Source organism: Boleophthalmus pectinirostris, unplaced genomic scaffold (genome assembly GCF_026225935.1).
Source record: "Boleophthalmus pectinirostris isolate CB_2022bp ecotype Guang Dong unplaced genomic scaffold, ASM2622593v1 HiC_scaffold_16, whole genome shotgun sequence".
In the NCBI taxonomy this organism is placed as follows: domain Eukaryota; kingdom Metazoa; phylum Chordata; class Actinopteri; order Gobiiformes; family Gobiidae; genus Boleophthalmus; species Boleophthalmus pectinirostris.
The window spans coordinates 23059381-23080080 of record NW_026571095.1 but is presented as its reverse complement, the minus strand read 5'-3'; the positions used below and the strand labels follow the sequence as shown (position 1 = coordinate 23080080).

The window sequence follows — 20700 nt, the reverse complement described above, 5'->3', positions numbered from 1 at the left end:
ACATTTCACTTAATCTATGTTTTATGGCATATTAAGATTACAGTGTCTATGTTGTGAATTAACAATACACAAGTTTAACATAGCAGTTTGTGTAATTATTTTAGGGAGACCTGCAGTTGGACGATGAGGAGAGTCTTGGGCAGGAGTACAGGAGGCTGCATCAGGCCATGGAGATGGTCGGCTTTCTCCCGTCCACCAAAAAACAGTAATCTAAACTCTTTTGGTTCTATTCTAAAAGGTTTTTACATTTTCTGGGAATAGTTGGTATTGAGTATAAATTGCAATGCGACAAGTTGCATTTATCAAATCACAAAGCTGAGAATTATTTTGATGTTCAAGTTTACTTTCCAATTGCACACTTGGAGAAAATGTAACATAAAATAATGGTCATCATCATCAGCTTTGTATAAAACCTGGCAAGCCTGTAGTTTTAGACTTCTGCAAGCATGTTCTGAAACATGGGATTCATCTCTCAAATGTCAATAGTTCACAACTAGTTTAAAATGTGTACTGAGAACTATATTTTAAGACATAAATGATATATTCAAGCACCATTGAATAACAGGTTAACTGCAATTAAATATTTGTCCTAAATTGTTGAGACCTATTAGTTAGTATTTCCATCTGTAACATAGGAATATGATTGCATTCAGTGGATTCAAATGACATATATTTGCTCTCAATGACATTACCTTAATGCCTTAATCGTTTTTTTGTTGCTTAGAGTCTGTTAAATGAATGATTTTTGCAGCTTTACGGTTGTACTGAGAGAAGTGTCTCATTTTGAGTGCTTTTGAAGAGTGAACCAGTGTCAGAAACAGGTCAAAACTTGTTAAGAAGAAAAATGCAGAAAGACAAACCCAGCTGCTCTGGATGCAGCTCAGAGCCAGCACTTTTCTAGATGCACTGATAGTATTAATTCTACTACAATAAAAATATAATGCAATCAGTTTTCAAAATAGTAAAATATTTAAATTAAATAATAACTCAAAAATCATTGGTTTATTAAATTGGCACATTTCTAAGCTTGAACCTGTAGTTTTAGGTGAATGTTTTCATTTGTGAAGCTGGTTTGACAAGTCAGGTCTGCACCTCCTGTGAACCCTGTAGAAATACAAAACAGTTTTCATATGAATACTTAAGTCTGCTGTTTAGTTTCAGTAAATTCAGTGTCATTTTGAGAAAGATTTAATTTAAATTTTTGCCCCATGCTGTATATGTAATGACATCAGTAATCCGTAGTAATCTCTGTAATTAGTGATAATGGAAATAATAATGTGTAACTAATGTGTAACACGTTTTGGGAATTTATTGCATATTTTCTGAATTACAAATAGAAAGATTTACTTAAAATACCCTAATTATGTGTTCATTTTAACACACATCCAGAAACACCAACAATTCTGAAGACTGAAATATAAATTTAACTAAACTGCTAAACTAAAAATGTATTTGTAGCATTTTTTGATTAGCTAACTGTGACCATTCAAATTGGGATTTCTTTTCAATTTATCTTAATCATTCAGGCATGAACCGCAGATGTAAAGCTTGAATGGGGTAAATTGCTTATGACTTAACAATCCGCTATGTGTTTATAAATGTCATTACTCATTAATGTAAATATTGTTGTGTGATGATGTTAGGTGCAGGTGATTGAATGCCTTTAATCCCATTTCATCCATGTTGTTTTCAGAATATTTTCCATTCTTTCGGTGATCCTGCACCTGGGAAACCTGACGTACTCCAGAGATTCTAAAGGTTTGAAGGTCGGACCAAATGACACCCTGGAAACACTGTGTGATCTGCTCAAGGTATGTGCAATTTATTTCGTTTTTTTTTAGTTTGTTGGAAGTTTTAATTTATTCTGTAATATGGATTTTTATTTGTTAGCAGCATTTTGTGTTTGTTTTTTATTTATTCTTTAAATTTCTTTTTTCCAAATAAAATTTATACAGTAAATAAACCATGTACGGTACATTATGGTAGCTCTAGTGAAAAAATAAAAATACATTTGTTAGTGGTAACCTGTTTGAACAAATGAAGTATTCCAAGGTCTTCCAGATAAAGACATTTCCTGTTCTGTTTGTTTAAGGTATAGTACTCATAGAATAGCTGTTGTCATGTGACTGCTCTGCTTTGTCTTTCATTATCATCTGTAAACCTGTTGAATCTTGCTTCAGGTGTAAACACAGTAGTTAGTGTTACATAATATGTTTTTTTTTTTGTTGCTTTTTTAGGTGAAAAAGGAGGTTCTCATAAAGGCTCTGACCAGGAGGAGAACAGTCACCACCAATAAAACTGTCGTTTCACAATACACAGTGCAGGAGGTATACACTTTTTGTTTTAATTTTGAAGTCTGGTTAGTAGTTTCTACAAAAATGCACTTATTTATTGTTGTTTTTGTTCTTTATTTACAGGGTGATAAAATGCGGGACTCAATGGCGAGGTCTTTGTACAGCGCTCTGTTCGACTGGATCATTTTCCACATTAACCACGCTCTGTTCAACAGACGTGACATGGAGGAGTCTGTGTCTGTGAGTTACATAATCATTTACATCCAGTATTTACATGATCAACAGTAAGCACCAACGGCTAATGCAAATACTGGATATTTGCACTGACACAATACAGAGGCAGTCTAGCACCTTCCTACGTTTGTTTGTTTGTGTACTGCAGAAATAATCATTAATTATGCGTCATTGCTGATTTAAGTAGTTATTATATTAATTTGAGTATGTTTTATATTCTAGTCTAGAAATAAGATTTATCACTTTAACAAGTCATATTCCTCTTATGTAGAAAAAAAATTGTTTTGTTTTACTTGAAAGTAGGAGTGGGCAAAAACAAATATTGTTTTGGCTTTTTCAATGCCAATATACAGAGTAAATTATGGTAGTTCATCAAAACTGTGCCCAAACATGCTCAAATGTCATGTATTCAAATGTATAAAGTATAGACAATGTACTATACTATATAGTATATACTATATATTATATGCTATATATTATATACTATATACTATATATTATATACTATACACTATAAAAATCCTTTACAGGAGTTATCAACAGAAGAAGCTAACGGTGTTAGCTTCTAAGCTAGCGCTAAGTAACGCATACTTTTAAAACGACAAAACAATATAAAAATGCAACTTGGCTTAGTAGTGCATAGATTTCCATGTGTCCTTTATATTGTAAAAGATGTCAACCTTTACTTAACTGACCTGTAAAGACAGGAAAGGCTTCTCTGGACTGATTGTAAACACCAGTTTACACTGAACCGAATAACCAGTAATGACCAAAAGTGTTGTTTTGTAAACTTATTTCCCTGATGATTACTTTAAAAAGTTGGCAGGGATATTGGCTAAGCTAACTTAAGATCATGGTGTCTCCGCTGTGACGGCGCTAGTTCTAAACCCACGAGCTGGTCAAGGTCACAGGCAGGCGGTAATTTCACATGTGCACTGGGGGGCGCTAGGATTCGAACCCACAGCCAACTGGCCGGCGAGATTTGCAGAGACACCAGTTAAATCCACTGCGCGAGCTGCAGGATAGGACACATTACATATCACAATTCAATTGTCAAATTCAAAGAATATAATTTATACATTAAATCTACCTTCTGAATGCTTAGATTATTAAAAAAAAAATCTTAGAGTAATTCAATGTAAAAATAGCACCATCTAGAGGTAACAAGTATAGTTGCTACTATTTACATTTACTATATACTATATACATCTCCAAAACAACTATCCTGATACTCTAGATTTTTTGATACATCTCTCACCTGAACTTGAAATTAGCAAAGTTGAAATAAGGGAAAAATTTTATTTTATTGGCATCTGTAATAGGAGTTGAGAAATGCTAGGCCTACATATTAATCTTTTTTTTTTTTTTTTTTTAGTGCCTATCAATTGGGGTCCTGGACATGTTTGGATTTGAGGACTTGCAAAAAAACAGCTTTGAGCAGCTGTGCATCAATTACACCAATGAGAAACTACAGTATTACATCAACCATCGCATCTTTACACTGGAGCAGGTGTGTGAATCTAGGTTTTGTCGTTGTGGTCAGATTGTGACATATATTTTGATTTCCAGTCCAAAAAGGATGTTACGTAGACGCAGTAGCTCAAAGAAAATTATCAATATTTATTATTTATAATTTTGTTATACATTTTTAATTGATGATGAAAGATGAAACATTCAAACTTTGGATTTGATTACAGTTATATATATTTGTACATTAAAATATTCAACAATGAAAATCTAATGGTCTCACAGTACCAGTAATCTTTGTAAATTTGTGTTGACTTTTTTGTTTTGTTTTCAGGAGGACTATGTATCAGAGGGCCTTGTGTGGCAGCACATTGACTTCACAGACAACATCGACTGTGTCAAGTTAATGAGTGGGAAACCAACAGGGCTGTTTGGACTACTGGATGCAGAAACCAGGTTAGTGCCTGACTTATTTAAAACTTACTGAAACCTTTGGAAATATTATTACATTATATTTTATGGGCTCATTTTTCAGTGTAAATCGATGGGCCTTGATTTTCATAATTCCATTGTTTATTTCTGACCTCAGTATATCTTTCATATTTAAACTGACCATTTACAACCTACTTATTTTTTTGCAGCCTCCCAGACCCCAGTGATGAAGGTCTATTGAAAAAGATGAAGCTGCATCATCAGGACAGTCCTTTCTTTGAGACAAACTCAGACTCAACATTCACTATTCACCACTTTGCCGGTGGTGTCACTTACAAAATAAAGGTACACTGGGTTTGCCTTATAAAAAATGTTTTCTATGGCAGTGTAGGTCAAACGTCCACATTTTGTCCTTTTTTGAATAATTTCTTATTTAGAATTACTGTGGAAATTGTGTAGTCCTGTTGTAGACCTTGTGGTGCCTGGTATACTTAGTGTGAAAAGCTTAAGATTACTAAGCCTGGGTAAATGCCCTGCCTTGTGTTGAAAGGTCATGTGGCTCAAAACACATTTTATTTATTATAAAATAAAGCCTGTTTTTACAATTTTGTTTAGTTTTACAGTAACTTGTGTGATAAGCCTTCCTGGGAAAGTCTCTATGAACTGAGTAAATAATTAATCCTATTTGTGCGCTCGTGTTGTAATGAATGAAAACTCTAGTGCAACCCTGACAATGGTGCTCAAAATATTCACAGAAGCTCTTTGTTTTCTAAAACAAAATTGCACCTGCATGTAAACTAAATACAATCAAATGCCAGGTTTAGTATTCTTGTTGACATAATCTCAATTACCTGAACAAAAACTGGGCCGAAACCTTGACTTAAACAAGGCTTGTTAAGGACTGGACTGGACTAGGACTGCACTGGACAAGGACTGGACCACGACTGGATCACAACTGGACCACGACTAGACCACGACTGGACAAGGACTAGACTGCAACTGGACAAGGACTGGACTATGACTAAGCTACGACTGGACTACGACTGGACTACGACTGGGCAAGGACTGGGCAAGGACTGGACAAGGACTTGGCAAGGACTGGGCAAGGACTGGGCAAGGACTGGGCAAGGACTGGGCAAGGACTGGGCAAGGACTTGACAAGGACTGGGCGAGGACTGGACAAGGACTGGATTACGACTTCAACTGAACTAGATTAGGATTAGACCAGGATTGGGCAGGACTAGACTATGGCTAGACCAGGATTAAACCAGGACCATATAATCGTACAGTGAGTAAGTATTGCTGGAAAGGGCCAATAATCCCTAAGTAACGTCACCATGCAAAGACCAAAGAGAACATTAGTCCAACTGTAATGTCACCTCCAATCCTCATTATTATTTTCAGGATTTTGTGGAGAAAAATAGTGAGCACATGCGCCCAGAAGTGGTGTCTCTCCTCCGCAGCAGTGGGAAGTCTTTCCTCCACCACCTGGTCTGCTCCAGTCATCGAGCATTGTTCAGGTGGGGAGTCCTACGAGCCACCATCCGAATCGTCTCTGTGTTCAAACACCTGGCCCTCAAAAGAACAGAACGAGGTAAGTGACTAAAGCTGCACTCGCATCACATCAAAATTTAACTGCACTGAACTCGGAATAGGATAGGACCAAACCAAGTCTAAAACAATTCATAACCAGGATCAAACCATGACAACTGAGTGCAGCCCAAGTTTATTTTCTGCTTAAATTGAGTACATTAGAGGCTCTTTTACTATGGTCATTGTCTCTGTTAGGACAGGTTGAAATTATGACAAAAAAATTCATCTGCTGTTACTGACAATAGTAGTTTTTATGCTTATTACTGGTAAAGTAAAATAAAAATAAAGGCAATCAAGTGCTTTTTAAAATGCAGCTGACATTTTTCCACAACCACTTCTCATCCTCTGTAATGCTTTGAGTGAGTGACAGGTTCCTACAGAATTGATTTTTCCAACATATTCCTGCAAATGGGTTTTGTTTTTTATTGTTTGTCTAAATTCTTCTCTCACAGTGGCTGCCAAACGCCCATCTCGTACCACATTAAAAGAAACGAAAAGGCATTCTGCACGCCTGTCCAGGTAAAAGTTCTTTTAAAGCAGCCATTTTATCTATATAATATTTTTTAGATTGTTTCATTTGCACATGAGGATATGAGGATGTGTATGTTTTACAGTAACAGCTGGACTTTGGATTTCTCTTTCGATCGATCAGATGAACACCCTCTAGAGGTTTTTGAGGACATCTTTGCAAACTTTGAAAAACGAAAGTAAGTTTTCATTTGATCTTCCCACAGTATAGTTAAAATAAGTTTTGAGCATGAACTGATTAATCTATTTGTTTTACAGAAAAAGTAAAAGTGGGCGACAAAAACAGCTCATTCCCAAGGTATGTTTCTGTATTTAAATTAGCTTTCCTTTTTTTTTTTTTTGCATTTAATAATTTGTATTTGATATTTTAAACAGAATTTGATGGATCTACGATCACTCCAACACATTGTCGGTGTCACTGTTCACGATAAAACGGGTAAAGCCACACCACACCCTGACGGGCTCATCGCTCCCCCTACTGTCTGCGCTCAGTTCCAGGTACATATCACATATTACATTAACAGATAGTAAATATGCTACTGAGACTTTGATTGCACTTTGTTATAATAGGGATTGGTCTATCAGATTTAAAAAAAAATATTTTTCAGTCGATACTGCTGCTGTTGCTAATAATAACATTTACAATACCAATATAAAAACTTAAAAATCCAAAGTTATAGTTAGTAGTTCACAAATTAACTTTTCACTTAAAAAAATAACAGTGTATTTATATATGATGTAAAGTACTTTGTGGCATGATTGTGGAAACATAATTTCATGATTTTAGGGTAATTGCTCTTTTATTTCCGTTAATACAAATACATACATTTTCAATATCTGCTCAATACCGATATCTGTAAAAAAAAAATAAAATAAAATAAACCCTCCGATATCACCCATACTGATACAGGAACCAATATTTCGCCCATTCCTAATACATACATATACGTTTGTTTCTACAGGCATCTCTTCAACAACTCTTAAAAAGAATCGAAAAAGCGCAACCGTTCTTTATAGTCTGTTTACGCTCCAACAATGAAAAGGTAAGGCTTTATTGGGGCTTTTATTACTGGTATTTTATATTTTTATAGTCTTTATTGTATAGTCTAAAAAGTATATCCTTTATGCAGAAAGAGATGCATTTTGACCCTGAACTCGTCAAACGCCAGGTTCATAGCACTGGTTTACTGCAGATGGTCCTGATGCAAAAGGCTGGATACGGCGCCAAATACACTTTTAAGGTGAGCTGACTACTGTGACTATTCCCATTGATGAAACTATTACATGATCATTTTGTTGCAGTGATAAATTACAAACTATTCCAGTACTGAGGAAAAGGTCTGACGCTTGATACTATTTTTAGTTCTTCAGTAATAATAAAATAATCAATTGAAACAGAGAAAAATGACTTCAAAGTTTGTTTTATCCAGACAAAATTATAATAGGTAGGGCTCCCAAAATTTGACAACTAGTTGCTATAATGAAGAAATATTTGTTTGCGAAAAATATTGAGCTCAAAACTGACCTTTGGCCCTTATTTGGCAGTTCCTGTACTCTGCCTTTCTGTCAGGTGCCAAAAATAAGGAGTCATGCATTGCAGCAGGCAGAAACTGACTATCATTATTTGTTTGATTTCCCCAGACTTCAATCCATTACAAAAGCACCTCACCAAGGTCGAGTCATCATAGTGTTTGTTTTAAATGAAATATAAGACCTTTGGATTTCCTGTTTAGTGCTGATCAGGATTGTGCTGCAACACTTACACAGTTAAACAGTTTGACAGCCAAGTTACTTTACAGTATATTATGTACATTATGAATAAATACACAAAATATTTTCACATTAAAGATAATTTAAGTATAATTGAATACAATGCTATATTTATTTAATATGCTAAGACCCTGTGCCAAGGCCGCAAAAAAAAAGCGGCAAGGGTGGATTTTAAAATAAAATATATTTATGAACTAAATCACAATTAAAACAAACACTGTTACTGCCTTTTGCCTTTCCACGACTCCTTATTTTTGGCACATGATACAAAAGCAGAAAACAGGAACTGACAAATAAGAGTCAAAGGTCCATTTTCTCAATTCTCAGCTCATTTTTCACAATATTTATTCACATGATAAAGGATCTCTCAGATACCCCCAAAATGACATTGACTCATTTTTGACCAAACATGATGTTACAGCGTTCTGCCTTTATAGGGCAGAATAGAATGTAATTTTCAACGCAAATTGTGTTAAGCGAGTTGAGCTAGGTCTTGCTAATAATATTCAGGAAGTCTTGTGTTTTGTCAGAAGTTATATTTTTGCAGCATTGATTGATATTGGTTTAAATTAGTTTCTAGTTTCCATAGTAGTTATAGTAGTGATTAGTGATAATAAAAATGCATTAAACTTCTAAAGCTCTTTACCAGATGCTCAAAGTTGTTTTACGATTTTGCGCAATTACATACATTCATATTAAGCAAGGTGGCTGAAGTGTCTTGCCTAAGGACATAATCACAACCCCACTATATGGCCGTATGACAGTGAGCTCCGCTATGAGATAATGGATATATTGTTTACTTTTATGTGACAGGATTTTGTGGAGAAATTCAGGATGTTGCTTCCAAAAGGGGCCACTCCAACTCCAGAGCACATCTCTCAACTTCTGGTGAAACTGAAGCTTGACAAGTCCACGTATCAAATAGGAAAGACAAAGGTAAATGAATTATTAAAGAGATGCTGTTTGTTGTTTTAGGGGTGGATAAAAGTCGATGAGAAGCAAAAATGTTCTCTTGTATCTAGCTGGACGATTTAAAGGTCATAAAATTGAGCTTTAAGACAGGTTATAATGCTGTTATCTTGTCAAAAACATACCAAAAGTTGCGTTTTGTTTAATTCACACATGTTTGAGTACCCCTTTATTATTAGTCTATCTACATTTTAAATATATTACCATTTTGTAATTTTTTTCACCTATTTTTCTCTCTGCTCAGGTGTTTTTAAAGGAGAACGAGCGTCAGTTTCTCCGGGACACACAGAACACTGTGGTCATGCGTCACATTGTGGTAATCCAGAGGTGGTTCAGGTGCTGTTTAATCCGGATGCACTTCCTCCAAAAGAGAGATGCTACTCTGCTCATTCAGGTACACCTGGCTCTAGAAGTACCATCACTTTACCTGAAACACCTCTACCAATTATGGTACTTGCCGCAAATAATGGTTAAAGTGGGATGAGCTGGAAATGGGACGGAAATGATTAAGTTAAAGGTGCACAGTATAACTTTTCTAGTGTCTATGGAGATGATATTGCTTTGTGTTGAGTGCTCCACAACTGGGAATTGGGCATGTGGCATACCCTCCACCAGAGTTACATAGTTAAATTACATACAGTAGTGCAGCTTTAAACATATAGATAAAGACTGCTATAACACTATACACGTTTTTTAATCCCATAACACACTGTATCAGTAATGCTCACTTTAGTAACACAGAGAAATGGGGAACAAAAACATTGATTATGACAGCAGTAATAGATTATAAATGCTTTATTTCCTCCCTATATGATCTCATAAAGGTCTGTGATGTTGCAGAGATGTTGGCGTGAGTTTTATGAAAAGCAGAACCGAGCAGCCACAGTGATCCAGTCAGCCTGGAGAACGTCAGCGAGGAATTCACAGAGGGGGCGGTCCAGGTACCTTTGATTTATGAGCTAAATTGGCTTATTTTAAATTGGTTTATTCAGATGGATTTTACACAGTTAAACTAAACAAAGTTTTGTGTAGGTTTGTAACTTGACAAATATAATGGATAGAGTAGGAGAAGACTAGTGTCGTTTTGTTTGGCATTAATGGTTGGTGATATTGACCAAAATTTGTAATTTGATATTTTTGTGGATACTAAAACATTTATGTAAATTTTTTGGTTGAGGGTAGATATTAAAGTGCAGAAATACCTTACCTTAAATTTTACACACCTTCAAAACAGCGATTTTGCTTTGATCTTGTTAGAAAAAAAAAAATTGAAGCAATAATTGTAATCAAAATCTATTATCATATTATTTCAACCTGGAGAGACAACAGCTTTAGTAAGCTTTATTGAAAGAGTTACCTTTTTCATTTTCTTTTGTTTTTATCTTTACAGTGCAAATATTATACAACAAAAAAGATTCGAATAATTATAACAATTATGATCCACATAATGAGTATAAAGATATTTTACTTTAATCAAGCAACCCTAATATTGTAGTAATATGAGTTGTGCGTTTCAGTCTGTCCAAAAAGGAGCTGAGGAGGCAGGCTCCGATCGAGGTTAGCCCAAACCGAATGCCCCAGTCTGGGTCAGGACAGAGCACCCCTCCTTTGCACCGCCCACTATCCGTGCCCGCTGACTCCACTTCTTACAAGGACAGCCCCTCCAAGAGCCCCCTGCAGAGGAGACATGCAGACTCAGAGGCCATGAAGGAGAAGGCGGACCGCTGGAGAGAGAGGTTGAGTGAGGGCGAGCCCACCGACGACTCCAGTCCAGAGCAGCACAGACGGGCACGCAGACGAGATGATTATCAGTGAGTCCTTTTCAAGGTGGCAGTTTGTGAAGAAAAGTTTAGATGCTTCCAAAGCTCAGGAAGTAGTGCTGAACGGAATATATCTATGTCATCAACACAAAAAATTCCATCCAAAATGCAACCGGTTTAAACAACATAAAAATGTTGTAATTTGTTTTTAATAGTCAAATCTGAACTTGTGCAGTTTAGTTTTGACTCTTGTTAAGACTTATGGAATTACCTCTATGTATGCTGCTTCTTTTTAATCAGAAAGTAAAATTATAAACTTCACAAACATTATAAAACTAGACAAAAATCTACATTTTACATGAAACAAGTAGTCTGACCTGTCATATACCCTCTAAGGTTGAAGGAAAGTAACTTGTGTCTCAGGAAATGCAGCTTTTGCATTTGCCTGCCTTTATTAGGGCCAAGTCTTAGTTTAGTATAGTTTATTGTAGATTTTTATTTGTCTTTAACCATGTAAGAATCCATTCATCTTACAAAATAAAGATGATCTACATATACCTGATTTAGCTACTGCTACTTTCCATCTGCTATCCATGGGCAGGTGGATGCGCACACTACACTGTCTTTATATTTGTCATCTGTGCATTTTGTATCACATTTTAAAATGTTGGATCACAGAACAAATTAAAATCTTTCAAAGTGTCATCAGCAAACAGAAATACTGTACTTAGTCCAAGTGTCATCTCCAAAGTATTAAGTATAGTACTTCTTTTGCAGAAGCAATAGTTTGCAATATAATGCCAGGTGGTGTTTTGATCATATGTACCGTTGCTGGGTTAAAATGCCAAAAACAAATGTTTTATTATGTTATAAAGAAGATATTTATTTCAGATTCTTTTTTTCTTTTAGCAACAAAGGAAAATCCATGTCTGCCGATGAACTCTCCACACGCAGCTCTTCTGACAGCTCACCCTCTGCAGGCGAGGTAACAACATTAAGTGTGTGAACATGTATTTTATGCATGTGTGTGTGTAACTGTGTGTGTCTGTGTGTCATTGGTGTTTCACTGTGAGTACATGGCCGTGGTAAGTAAACAGTGTGGACTGAGGCTGTGTGTTCTGGGTTTCACCTGAATAATTAGGACTCGGTGCAACTGCGAACGAAACCCAAACGTAAACGACGATTAGCCCACGCCCGCAGCGGTTTGGTCATTAACTTTGGCGGCTCCAGAGAAAGTGAGTTTTGGACCTTTCCTCTGCCTCCCATGAGCCCCCATGTGTCCAACCTGAAGAGCTCAGTCAGTACCATGGATGTGCGGGCTGTATCCAGGCTGGAGGTACTTTACTGGGACACCTCTCCTCTGCATGCCACTGTCGCATGTACTCGTCCCATCGCAAATGAGCGACTGCTTGCCAAGTCAAATGGAAATGTTTAACTGGATTTCCAAAGCTCATTTTCTTGTTAAGGTGTCATGTTAAGGGAAGTCAAAGAAATGAAAAAAGGTTGCATACACATTAAACATTTAGCATACAACATAGGACTGCATGATTTAAAAAAAAAAAAAAAAACTTTCTGGAGTTTTATTTGCAAAAGCTATTTGGAATTTATGTTCAGTTCAGTGTACACTGTAAAAAAAATTCCAGGAGTGCTATTGGATTATATTAGTACTAGTATGAGAGAAGACTGAAATAAAACTGTTTAACTGGTAGAAGAACAGGGATATCAGAACATGTTCGTAGAATGGCCTGGTGGCATAACTTGCTTTCTATACAAAGCAAAAAAAACTATTTGGAGTCAAGAAGGTGGCGGACTTTACCAGAAAAGTTACTTAATTCACCTTGAATAATACTATACAAACGCACTATCAGCCATGCTGCATGATGAAGAATGGTGTCTTCTGGTTTGGTGCAGGGAAGCAACGGACATCCTTTGGTGTTTTGGCAGGGTTTGGGAAACTAACTAAGATTTATTTTGTGTTTTATCTTCTTTGACATAGTATTATTCCAAGTGGTTTATTTAAAATATTGTGTCATGTAATCTAGAAAATCCGAGCTGAACCTGATGGATCAAGGTACAGTCTTCCACCAAGAAACTCTGAGGATGAAGGAAACCAAACTCTTACTACCCCTGAGAGGTACGAGAGAATTATGTTTTAGAGACGAAATGTATGGAAAGTCTGAGACCCACTTTTGTTTCATTTATGTTTTTAATTTTCCAGGGTTTGGTTTCTTAGTAGATTCCTGAAGAAGCGAACACCAAAGTACATCCCCAGCCATGAATCTACCCAAGAAAAATCTGGTAATGTATCTATTCACCTTAGTAGTTATAGTCCAATAAATGTAGTGGTTTTGCAGGAGCTTACTGCATTAGTGGCAGGAGAGTGAGCAGAAAAGAACACATGCATTTTTCTAATATGTACTGCCACCTTGAGGTAACTCTAATAATCATGCAGTGGTCACAATATCTCTCAGTTGACTGGCTAATACTACTATCTGCTGTGTTCAAATAATTCCCCTTGCGTGAAGTCCAAGTCTAATTACATTTCCCAAACACCCAAAAAGTGGGTCATTGGGGGTAAAATTTTAAGACATAACATTTTTAACATTTCTTTGAGACTTTTTATTGTAAGGTGAACATGTCATACTCAGTATAAATGTGAATAGCAGTAAAACTGTACATACAATCAAAATGAATATAACAAATGCTCTGTCCTCAGTTACGTTGCCGCGGTTCTCACCTCACCCGTACCAGATGCCCAACCAGCAGAGCGGCAGAGTCCAACGAAACCCCACCATCCACATCAGCCGTGCCACCAGGGCCTTAGAGTGGAACGCCTCCCTGGACCGAAACATCACAGACCCCAAAGAACTCAGGAACCTCGACGAATACCTCGGGAATCAGGTGGGTTCAAAATACAATGTACAATGGCGACAGTAGCTCAGCTGGTAGAGCGTTTGTCCACTGATCAGAAGGTTGGCGGTTTGTATCCCGCTCTCAACATAAACATCATTGATTGAGCGGTCAGATCCACTGACCCACAGGTTGGCTGCTGTGTCTGCGTACACTGGTGTATGAATGTTTGTGTTAATGGGTGAGTGGTTCCTTGTTGTAAAGTGCTTTGAGTGCCTTGAAGGTAGAAAAGCACTACACTGTATATTGTAATAATGTAATAGACAAACTGTTACTATATCGCATTATATGCTATATAAAACAAATACATTATGGCTTTTTATACTAAATATGTTTTGTAAATGCTGTTATCAGGTGAATGAATTGAAATCGAGAGTCAAAGAGCTATCACCGACAGAGACCATCTTCCTCACATCAACGATGGAGTTCAGAGAGACCATCAAAAGCCTGTTCTCTGTCCAGGTTAGCATTTTCTTTACTCACAATTGCATTCATATGAATTCGGGGCAGCAGGGAGGCAGTAGTTTTAGCATTCGCCTGACAACCACAGGGTCACTGGTTCCAATGTAACCTGATTGCGTAACTGCTGATGTGAGCAAGCAAGTGACCCAGCAAGGTCATTTGGAGTAGAACCTTGTTAAATCACCATGCAACTAGTTTTAATGCGACAGGTTTGACTCACAATTATGGCTTTGATGTTGACATTGGACCTGCTGGGGTTCAATTTTGTATTATAACTATGACTTAATGGTGCAGTTTTGTTAAAATAATATCCTTTACTCAACAGAAGCCTCAAATAGCATACAAAGACCTGATGAAGGGCTACCAGAACAAAGTGAACACGTTGGCTGGGCCCAAACAGAAAACTGAGGTGTCACTGGTGGTGAATCTGTTCCAGTCTGTGCTCGACATCTTTGTGAGGGAGATAAAACGCAACGAGTCAGAGCCAGTCAAGGTAATATGACTCCCTTTTCACACCAAGTACCTGAGATAATATTTTGGCTTTCCAAATACTGATCTGAATCAGCTCATGTCATTAATAAATCAGTGCTTAACCATGTCTGAAATTAGACCAAATCAAAATAGTTCTAAACTGTGATTAACCCAAAAGAGTACAAAAACATGTTTACATTGTCTATAAATGTACATGTACCACAGTTTGAGAAGCACAATGGACACATTAAATATCATTATTGAATGCAGTTATTAAGTTAACTATTTGTTTGACTTTTCACAGCCAAATAAACAAACCAAAAAGAGACGGAAAAAGGAGAAGTGTGTAAGTGTAACTTTGGTGGCAACTTGATTATTCTGGTTTTATCATCTTAAATTTTGTGACTTCTACCATTTCTACTACATTGCTTCACCTGCACACAACAATTTGTACTAGTAATAAATACTGTCTTGTCTTTTTTTTTTTTTGCAGCCTGACAGCCCCTTGGACCACCTTTTCAGCACATACCAAGTTAACATAATGCAGTCATGTGACTTGTGTGGTTCCTATATTTGGGGAATGGAGAAGGCGTACATGTGCAGTGGTATGTCATTGTAAAGATAATAAGAGAGCGATATACATGTCATGTCCTATTATATCCCAGTCTCTGGAGACTCATTATAGAGTAGGGTAGTTCCAGTTTGGTACTCCTCCAATCCTAGTTTCAGTCTTGTGTATGTTGGGGATTGATTTCTTGATTTCAATACATACATTTGTCATTTATCATACCACTAAAAACTGATTTACATGTGAACTTTTATTATCACATTTTTTGTATGTATGTTATACTATGTGCTTGTCCTTTCAGCCTGCAAGTTAATATGCCACAAGAAATGTCTCGGCAAAATCATTACTGATTGCTCAACACGCTGCTCCAGGATGGTGCGCGGCATATTGTTATAAATAATATTTTAAAAGATTTCACTAATAAAACTGCAAACAAGTAATTTACGTATTTTTTTGTTTTGGGTTTTTTTCAGGATGATAACGTCCCTGGCTCGCTGCATTTCGGGGTGCAGGTTTGCGTCCTCACCAGTAAAGCAAACCCAGTGCCCAAAGTGGTGGAGCTTCTGCTGATGCACGTGGAGCTCAATGGCCTTTACACGGAGGGTATCTACAGGAAGTCCGGGTCAACCTGCCGCGCCCGAGAACTGCACCAAATCCTCGAGACCAGTGAGAAAAATGTTATATTTAAGTCAAAGAAGTTATACATCACAATATCTGTACCAAAACCTTGATACGTTGAGATAAATTGTTTGGCAGCTTATCTCCTGGCATAACTGCCTTGTACCATTGTAGACATAATATATAAAATATCGATAATACACTCAATACAACAAACTAGTTTTACATTGTGTATGTGTCTTGTTTTATGAGGCTACAAATTCAAAATGAATCATTTCTGTTGGCATTTGAGCTACATGATTTAGCAGTTGGTGACACATTAAAGCAAATTAATTAATTTACTCTACACACTTGGAAATAGTAAACTAGTTCTGTAGACACATTTGCCTTAGAGCTGGAGTTGAACCTTCATCTTTTGGGTTGATGGGAAAATCTACAGACCATTGAGCAACTGCTGCCCACCAATCTCTTTCCTTTTAGCTATAGACATAGGAGTAAATAGTAATTCCTTAGAAAGTGGTTTATGTGGTTTAGCGCTTTACATCAACACTATGCAGTGTTGATGCTTTAAACATTACTGTGTTGTTTTTCTATAACAATAACAATAAAAACTTCAAAATTATACATTAATCTGGACGCTGTTTCTGACTCTATAATTTTGTTATTTGCATGATTGTTCTTTGGTGTTACAGATCCTGAAGCTGCCTCTTTGGACAATTACCCGATCCACACCATCACAGGCCTGGTCAAACGCTGGCTCCGAGAACTGCCTGACCCTCTGATGACCTTTGCCCTGTACAATGACTTTTTACATGCTGTCGGTGAGTAAATGATCATACATTTGAATGTATTATCCAATATCACTTCAATTAACATCATAAACATGTGTTGTACTCTCCAATGTATGTAATGAGGTTTTGAGTTTTGTATTATTCTTCTACTTTACTTGCATATTCCAGCTTTTACTATATTTCCACAGTTTCAAGTTTATACCATTTATTATTCCTAGTTTGTGAACATTTACGGTACTGTATAAAGAAGTGGATGAAGGGACTGTGACGTACCAACAGCTCCAGTTACATGAAGCTCATGATGCTAGCAGTTTGAGGAGTGAATTTGGAGCCAAGTTCTACAGGAATAAGAATTTATTTACAGACAAAGTAGCTAAATAAAAGCTCCAGAATCATGTAGACCGGGGTAATATGGACATTTTAAGACTGCAACAGTTACAGAGAGAGGGGTGACATTTTTTCAATGCAAAGTCAATTGGAGTCGAAGTGATCGGAGTTGTAAACATCCCCATGCTCACTTCCTATTTGGAACGCTGCGGCTGCCAGGTTAACTATGTCCATTTATATACAGTCTAAGTCTGTGAATGTAGTTTATTGACAGTATTTGACATTTTCATAGTTCATGTGATTAATCTGTTTTATTATTCATTGTTTAGAGTTGCCAGAGAGATCTGAGCGAATCCGTGCAGTCTATCAAAAAGTGGATGAACTTCCTCCTTCTAATTACAACACACTGGAGCGCCTAATCTTTCACCTTGTCAAGTAAAACAAAAATCATCTGTTTGTTTCATTTGGTAAACTTCCAGATCATAAATAACTTGTTATTTTATTTCTTGTGTATTTTAGAGTTGCCAAAGAGGAAGATCACAATAAAATGTCTCCTAGCTCTCTGGCCATTGTCTTTGCTCCGTGTGTCCTGCGCTCTCCAGATTCGAATGACCCTTTGCTCGGCATGAAGGACGTAGCCAAGATAACAATGTAGGCCACTGTGTAATGCTCTAAAGGCCCTGTATACACTTATCCTTATTGTCTAACAGTGACAGGGATGTTTAATTTGAACTGCAGTCTTAAATAATTTGTAGTTTCATAAAGATTGTTTTATGCATTTGTAAAGGCAGTGTCAAAATCTGGTCGCTGCTTTTCTTGTGTCGGGCCAAATCTTGCACACTGTCAGACAGTAGTAATGTAGATGTTATCTTGTGGTGATATATGAAAATACAGCAGGGCTGGGTTGGCCACTCTCATTACAAACAGAAGGTTTAAAATGTTGGTTTTAATTAAAAATGAATATAGTTAAATCTATGTGTTTCTTACAGGTGTGTGGAGATCCTGATCATGGAACAGTTCAGACGATACAAAGAGATGATGCAAAACATTCAGGAGTTGGAGTATGCAGAGGCCCTGGCAGTGAAAGAACTTCATCTCCGCAGGCAAAACACGGTGGGGCAAAGCACAAATTCACTCCCCACACTGCTGCACAACATCTGGTAGACATAGACTTGTTTCCAAGAATTATGGGCAGAAAAATTCTGGTGTACTGCATTATTAAACTAAACTAAAATGTAAAATTGTATGATATTCTTGCATTTGACATGTCTGCTGTCTGAAATACTAGTTACTGGCCATTTATTTAGTGGCCATTAAGACTTATCGCATGATTAAAAATGTAATCACAAGCAATTAAAGTCAGTTGTGGGGCAAAAAAGTAGAAATATGAAATTTTTCAAAATTGAGCAATTTCAGACTTGTAGGAATACCAAGTTTTGTTTTTATAAATGAGAAATGAACAACACGTGCTAAATGAACTTTCTATATTATTACATCAATGTACATGGCTTGATGTTTCTGCCATTGTCTGCTAGTCCAAACTGGGGGCAGTGTTTAAAAATGAGAACAACCTTTATGATTTCTTGTGTCTCTGCAGATTGTTGAAAAACCACAACCAGATGTGCCTGAATTGATAGAATCTGATGAAACCGAAAAGACGCTCATCGATAGAATCAGGTCGATCAAACAAGAAAAGTAAGACTCAGTTTATTTATGTAGAACAGATCCTGTTATAAACAAACCATTGCTCAGTAAAAAATACATTATGAGGAATTATCTGAGTTAATTCCAACTTCTAAGATCCAGCCTTGAGATCGGGAGAAGGTTCCTGGGTGCTTAACTGCAGTCCCCTAATGCTCCTCACTGGTTGCATTAAGGATAAATGAATGAATGAAATAAAATAAATATTGCTATAGTTATGACTGGCCATAGGTGTAATATATGTTATTTTCCAGGGTGGACTTGGCCTGCAGGTTGCCCGATTTGGAGCAGGAGCACTCTGATAATGATAATTTGGATTCAGCTTCGTCGATGAGCACAGAGAGCCTCGAGGACCGTCTGAAAAGCCTTGAATCGGAAGGTCAGTAGTGAGGTACGGTACATGCCTTTGCTACTAAATCTCTTGATCTGTGATTTTCTCAATACTAAAATGTGTTCAGAAAATCACACAATCAAGTGTTAATTCACTGCTTACTGGATGTGTTTTCTTTTCCGTTTTTCCAAATAATCTAATAATCCAGTAATTCAAAATAGTTTGACCACTGTTTAATCCTGAGGCAACAATAAGTAAGGATAACTCTACTAGTACTAATAACAGTAATGACTAAATGTGGCAAGAATGTCTGCTAACAATCAAATCACTAGTTTTCCACATGCCTTTTAAATTACTCTAAGATCATTTATAAACTAACACAAGTTGCTTTTAAATGTGATGTTTGTTCCTGGCTGCTTTTATCATGCTATTATTTTATGTATCATGTATTAATTGTAGTTTTAAATGTTCACAGTAATATTGTGTATGCTTTTGTCCAAATTTTAGGGAAGCTGACTTTACGGTTGTCAAACAGGAAGCCTGACTCACCCACAGACCTGTCGCAGAGAGTGAGGAGTTTGAGAGTGCAAACAGATGATGAACCATTTGAGTTTTTACCTGCTGAATCTTCCCCCAAAACAAAAAACAAATATTCAACGATAGAAAAACAAGGGAGTTTTGACCATCTGGACATCCCCTACATTGACGAGGAAGATGAAGACCTAACTTGATTTATGCACATTAAAAAAAAAACAACAAAAAAAAAAAATAATATAACTCTCGACTCAAACTTGCACTTTGTTGGGATGTTTGTGGAGACGCTGCTAATAAAATGCGTATTTAACAGTAGGCCCTACACAGATATTTCTGGAGTGAAACATAAAGAAGTGCAAACTACTATGACTTCTCAGCATCTTATAAATGCTAAATGTGATTTTAAATAAGCCAGAAAAGAATAAGGAACTCATGTACAGTACCTTTTATGATTACTAATACGTATGTAGGGATACTACAGTCAAGCAACAAGCATGTGCATCTTTAATTAAATTCTGGTACTAAATAGGATTTGTTGTGGTGTGGGGAAATAATGTCTTTGTATTAAATGTGTATTTTTTAACATGTCTTGTTTTATGGGGCTTTAATTTCATTTTAATTTTCTATAAAATGTCTTTATTATTTAATGTAATTAATGACGTTGTCATTATGTCATTTTGCTGCCTTTAATGTGACTGAACACTTTTCTCAATTTCCTGTTGCCTGGTTATTAAATCACACTTCATCCTATATAAGCTATAACTGTTTAAAGCAGACAGACTATGCAGTTCTTGTGGAATTTGACACTAGACACAATGAAAAATAAAAAGACAGCCTGTTCTTGTCTTGCCGCTTTATAATACTTTATATGTTTTCAATCGTTTAATTTAATTGTATTTAGTTTTCTGAGAGCTTACTTTCAGGGAGCTATTTTCTGAAA

At 36.6% G+C, this 20700-nt stretch overlaps 1 protein-coding gene across 2 annotated transcripts in view; it reads left to right on the top strand.

Annotated features, from left to right (window-relative positions):
- The window catches only part of myo9b (myosin IXb), a 38199-nt gene extending 17599 nt beyond the window's left edge, over positions 1 to 20600 (top strand). The window contains exons 6-40 of one of the 2 annotated variants that reach the window (XM_020929115.2): positions 105 to 205; positions 1694 to 1811; positions 2238 to 2327; positions 2418 to 2534; positions 3904 to 4038; positions 4330 to 4451; positions 4637 to 4772; positions 5832 to 6021; positions 6473 to 6539; positions 6635 to 6727; positions 6807 to 6846; positions 6924 to 7046; positions 7511 to 7591; positions 7679 to 7789; positions 9132 to 9254; positions 9532 to 9681; positions 10128 to 10228; positions 10805 to 11098; positions 11957 to 12032; positions 13090 to 13181; positions 13266 to 13345; positions 13764 to 13948; positions 14312 to 14419; positions 14745 to 14912; positions 15195 to 15236; positions 15384 to 15495; positions 15760 to 15833; positions 15932 to 16124; positions 16769 to 16897; positions 17524 to 17629; positions 17714 to 17845; positions 18184 to 18307; positions 18792 to 18889; positions 19150 to 19274; positions 19734 to 20600. In XM_020929115.2, the coding sequence (XP_020784774.2) occupies positions 105 to 205; positions 1694 to 1811; positions 2238 to 2327; positions 2418 to 2534; positions 3904 to 4038; positions 4330 to 4451; positions 4637 to 4772; positions 5832 to 6021; positions 6473 to 6539; positions 6635 to 6727; positions 6807 to 6846; positions 6924 to 7046; positions 7511 to 7591; positions 7679 to 7789; positions 9132 to 9254; positions 9532 to 9681; positions 10128 to 10228; positions 10805 to 11098; positions 11957 to 12032; positions 13090 to 13181; positions 13266 to 13345; positions 13764 to 13948; positions 14312 to 14419; positions 14745 to 14912; positions 15195 to 15236; positions 15384 to 15495; positions 15760 to 15833; positions 15932 to 16124; positions 16769 to 16897; positions 17524 to 17629; positions 17714 to 17845; positions 18184 to 18307; positions 18792 to 18889; positions 19150 to 19274; positions 19734 to 19957 (4260 nt within the window). In that variant the 3' untranslated portion in view covers positions 19958 to 20600. Of the gene's footprint in view, positions 1 to 104; positions 206 to 1693; positions 1812 to 2237; positions 2328 to 2417; positions 2535 to 3903; positions 4039 to 4329; positions 4452 to 4636; positions 4773 to 5831; positions 6022 to 6472; positions 6540 to 6634; positions 6728 to 6806; positions 6847 to 6923; positions 7047 to 7510; positions 7592 to 7678; positions 7790 to 9131; positions 9255 to 9531; positions 9682 to 10127; positions 10229 to 10804; positions 11099 to 11956; positions 12033 to 13089; positions 13182 to 13265; positions 13346 to 13763; positions 13949 to 14311; positions 14420 to 14744; positions 14913 to 15194; positions 15237 to 15383; positions 15496 to 15759; positions 15834 to 15931; positions 16125 to 16768; positions 16898 to 17523; positions 17630 to 17713; positions 17846 to 18183; positions 18308 to 18791; positions 18890 to 19149; positions 19287 to 19733 lie in introns of both variants that reach the window. The other variant, XM_055152161.1, reaches the window with a different exon arrangement.
- The last annotated feature ends 100 nt before the right edge of the window (positions 20601 to 20700 follow it).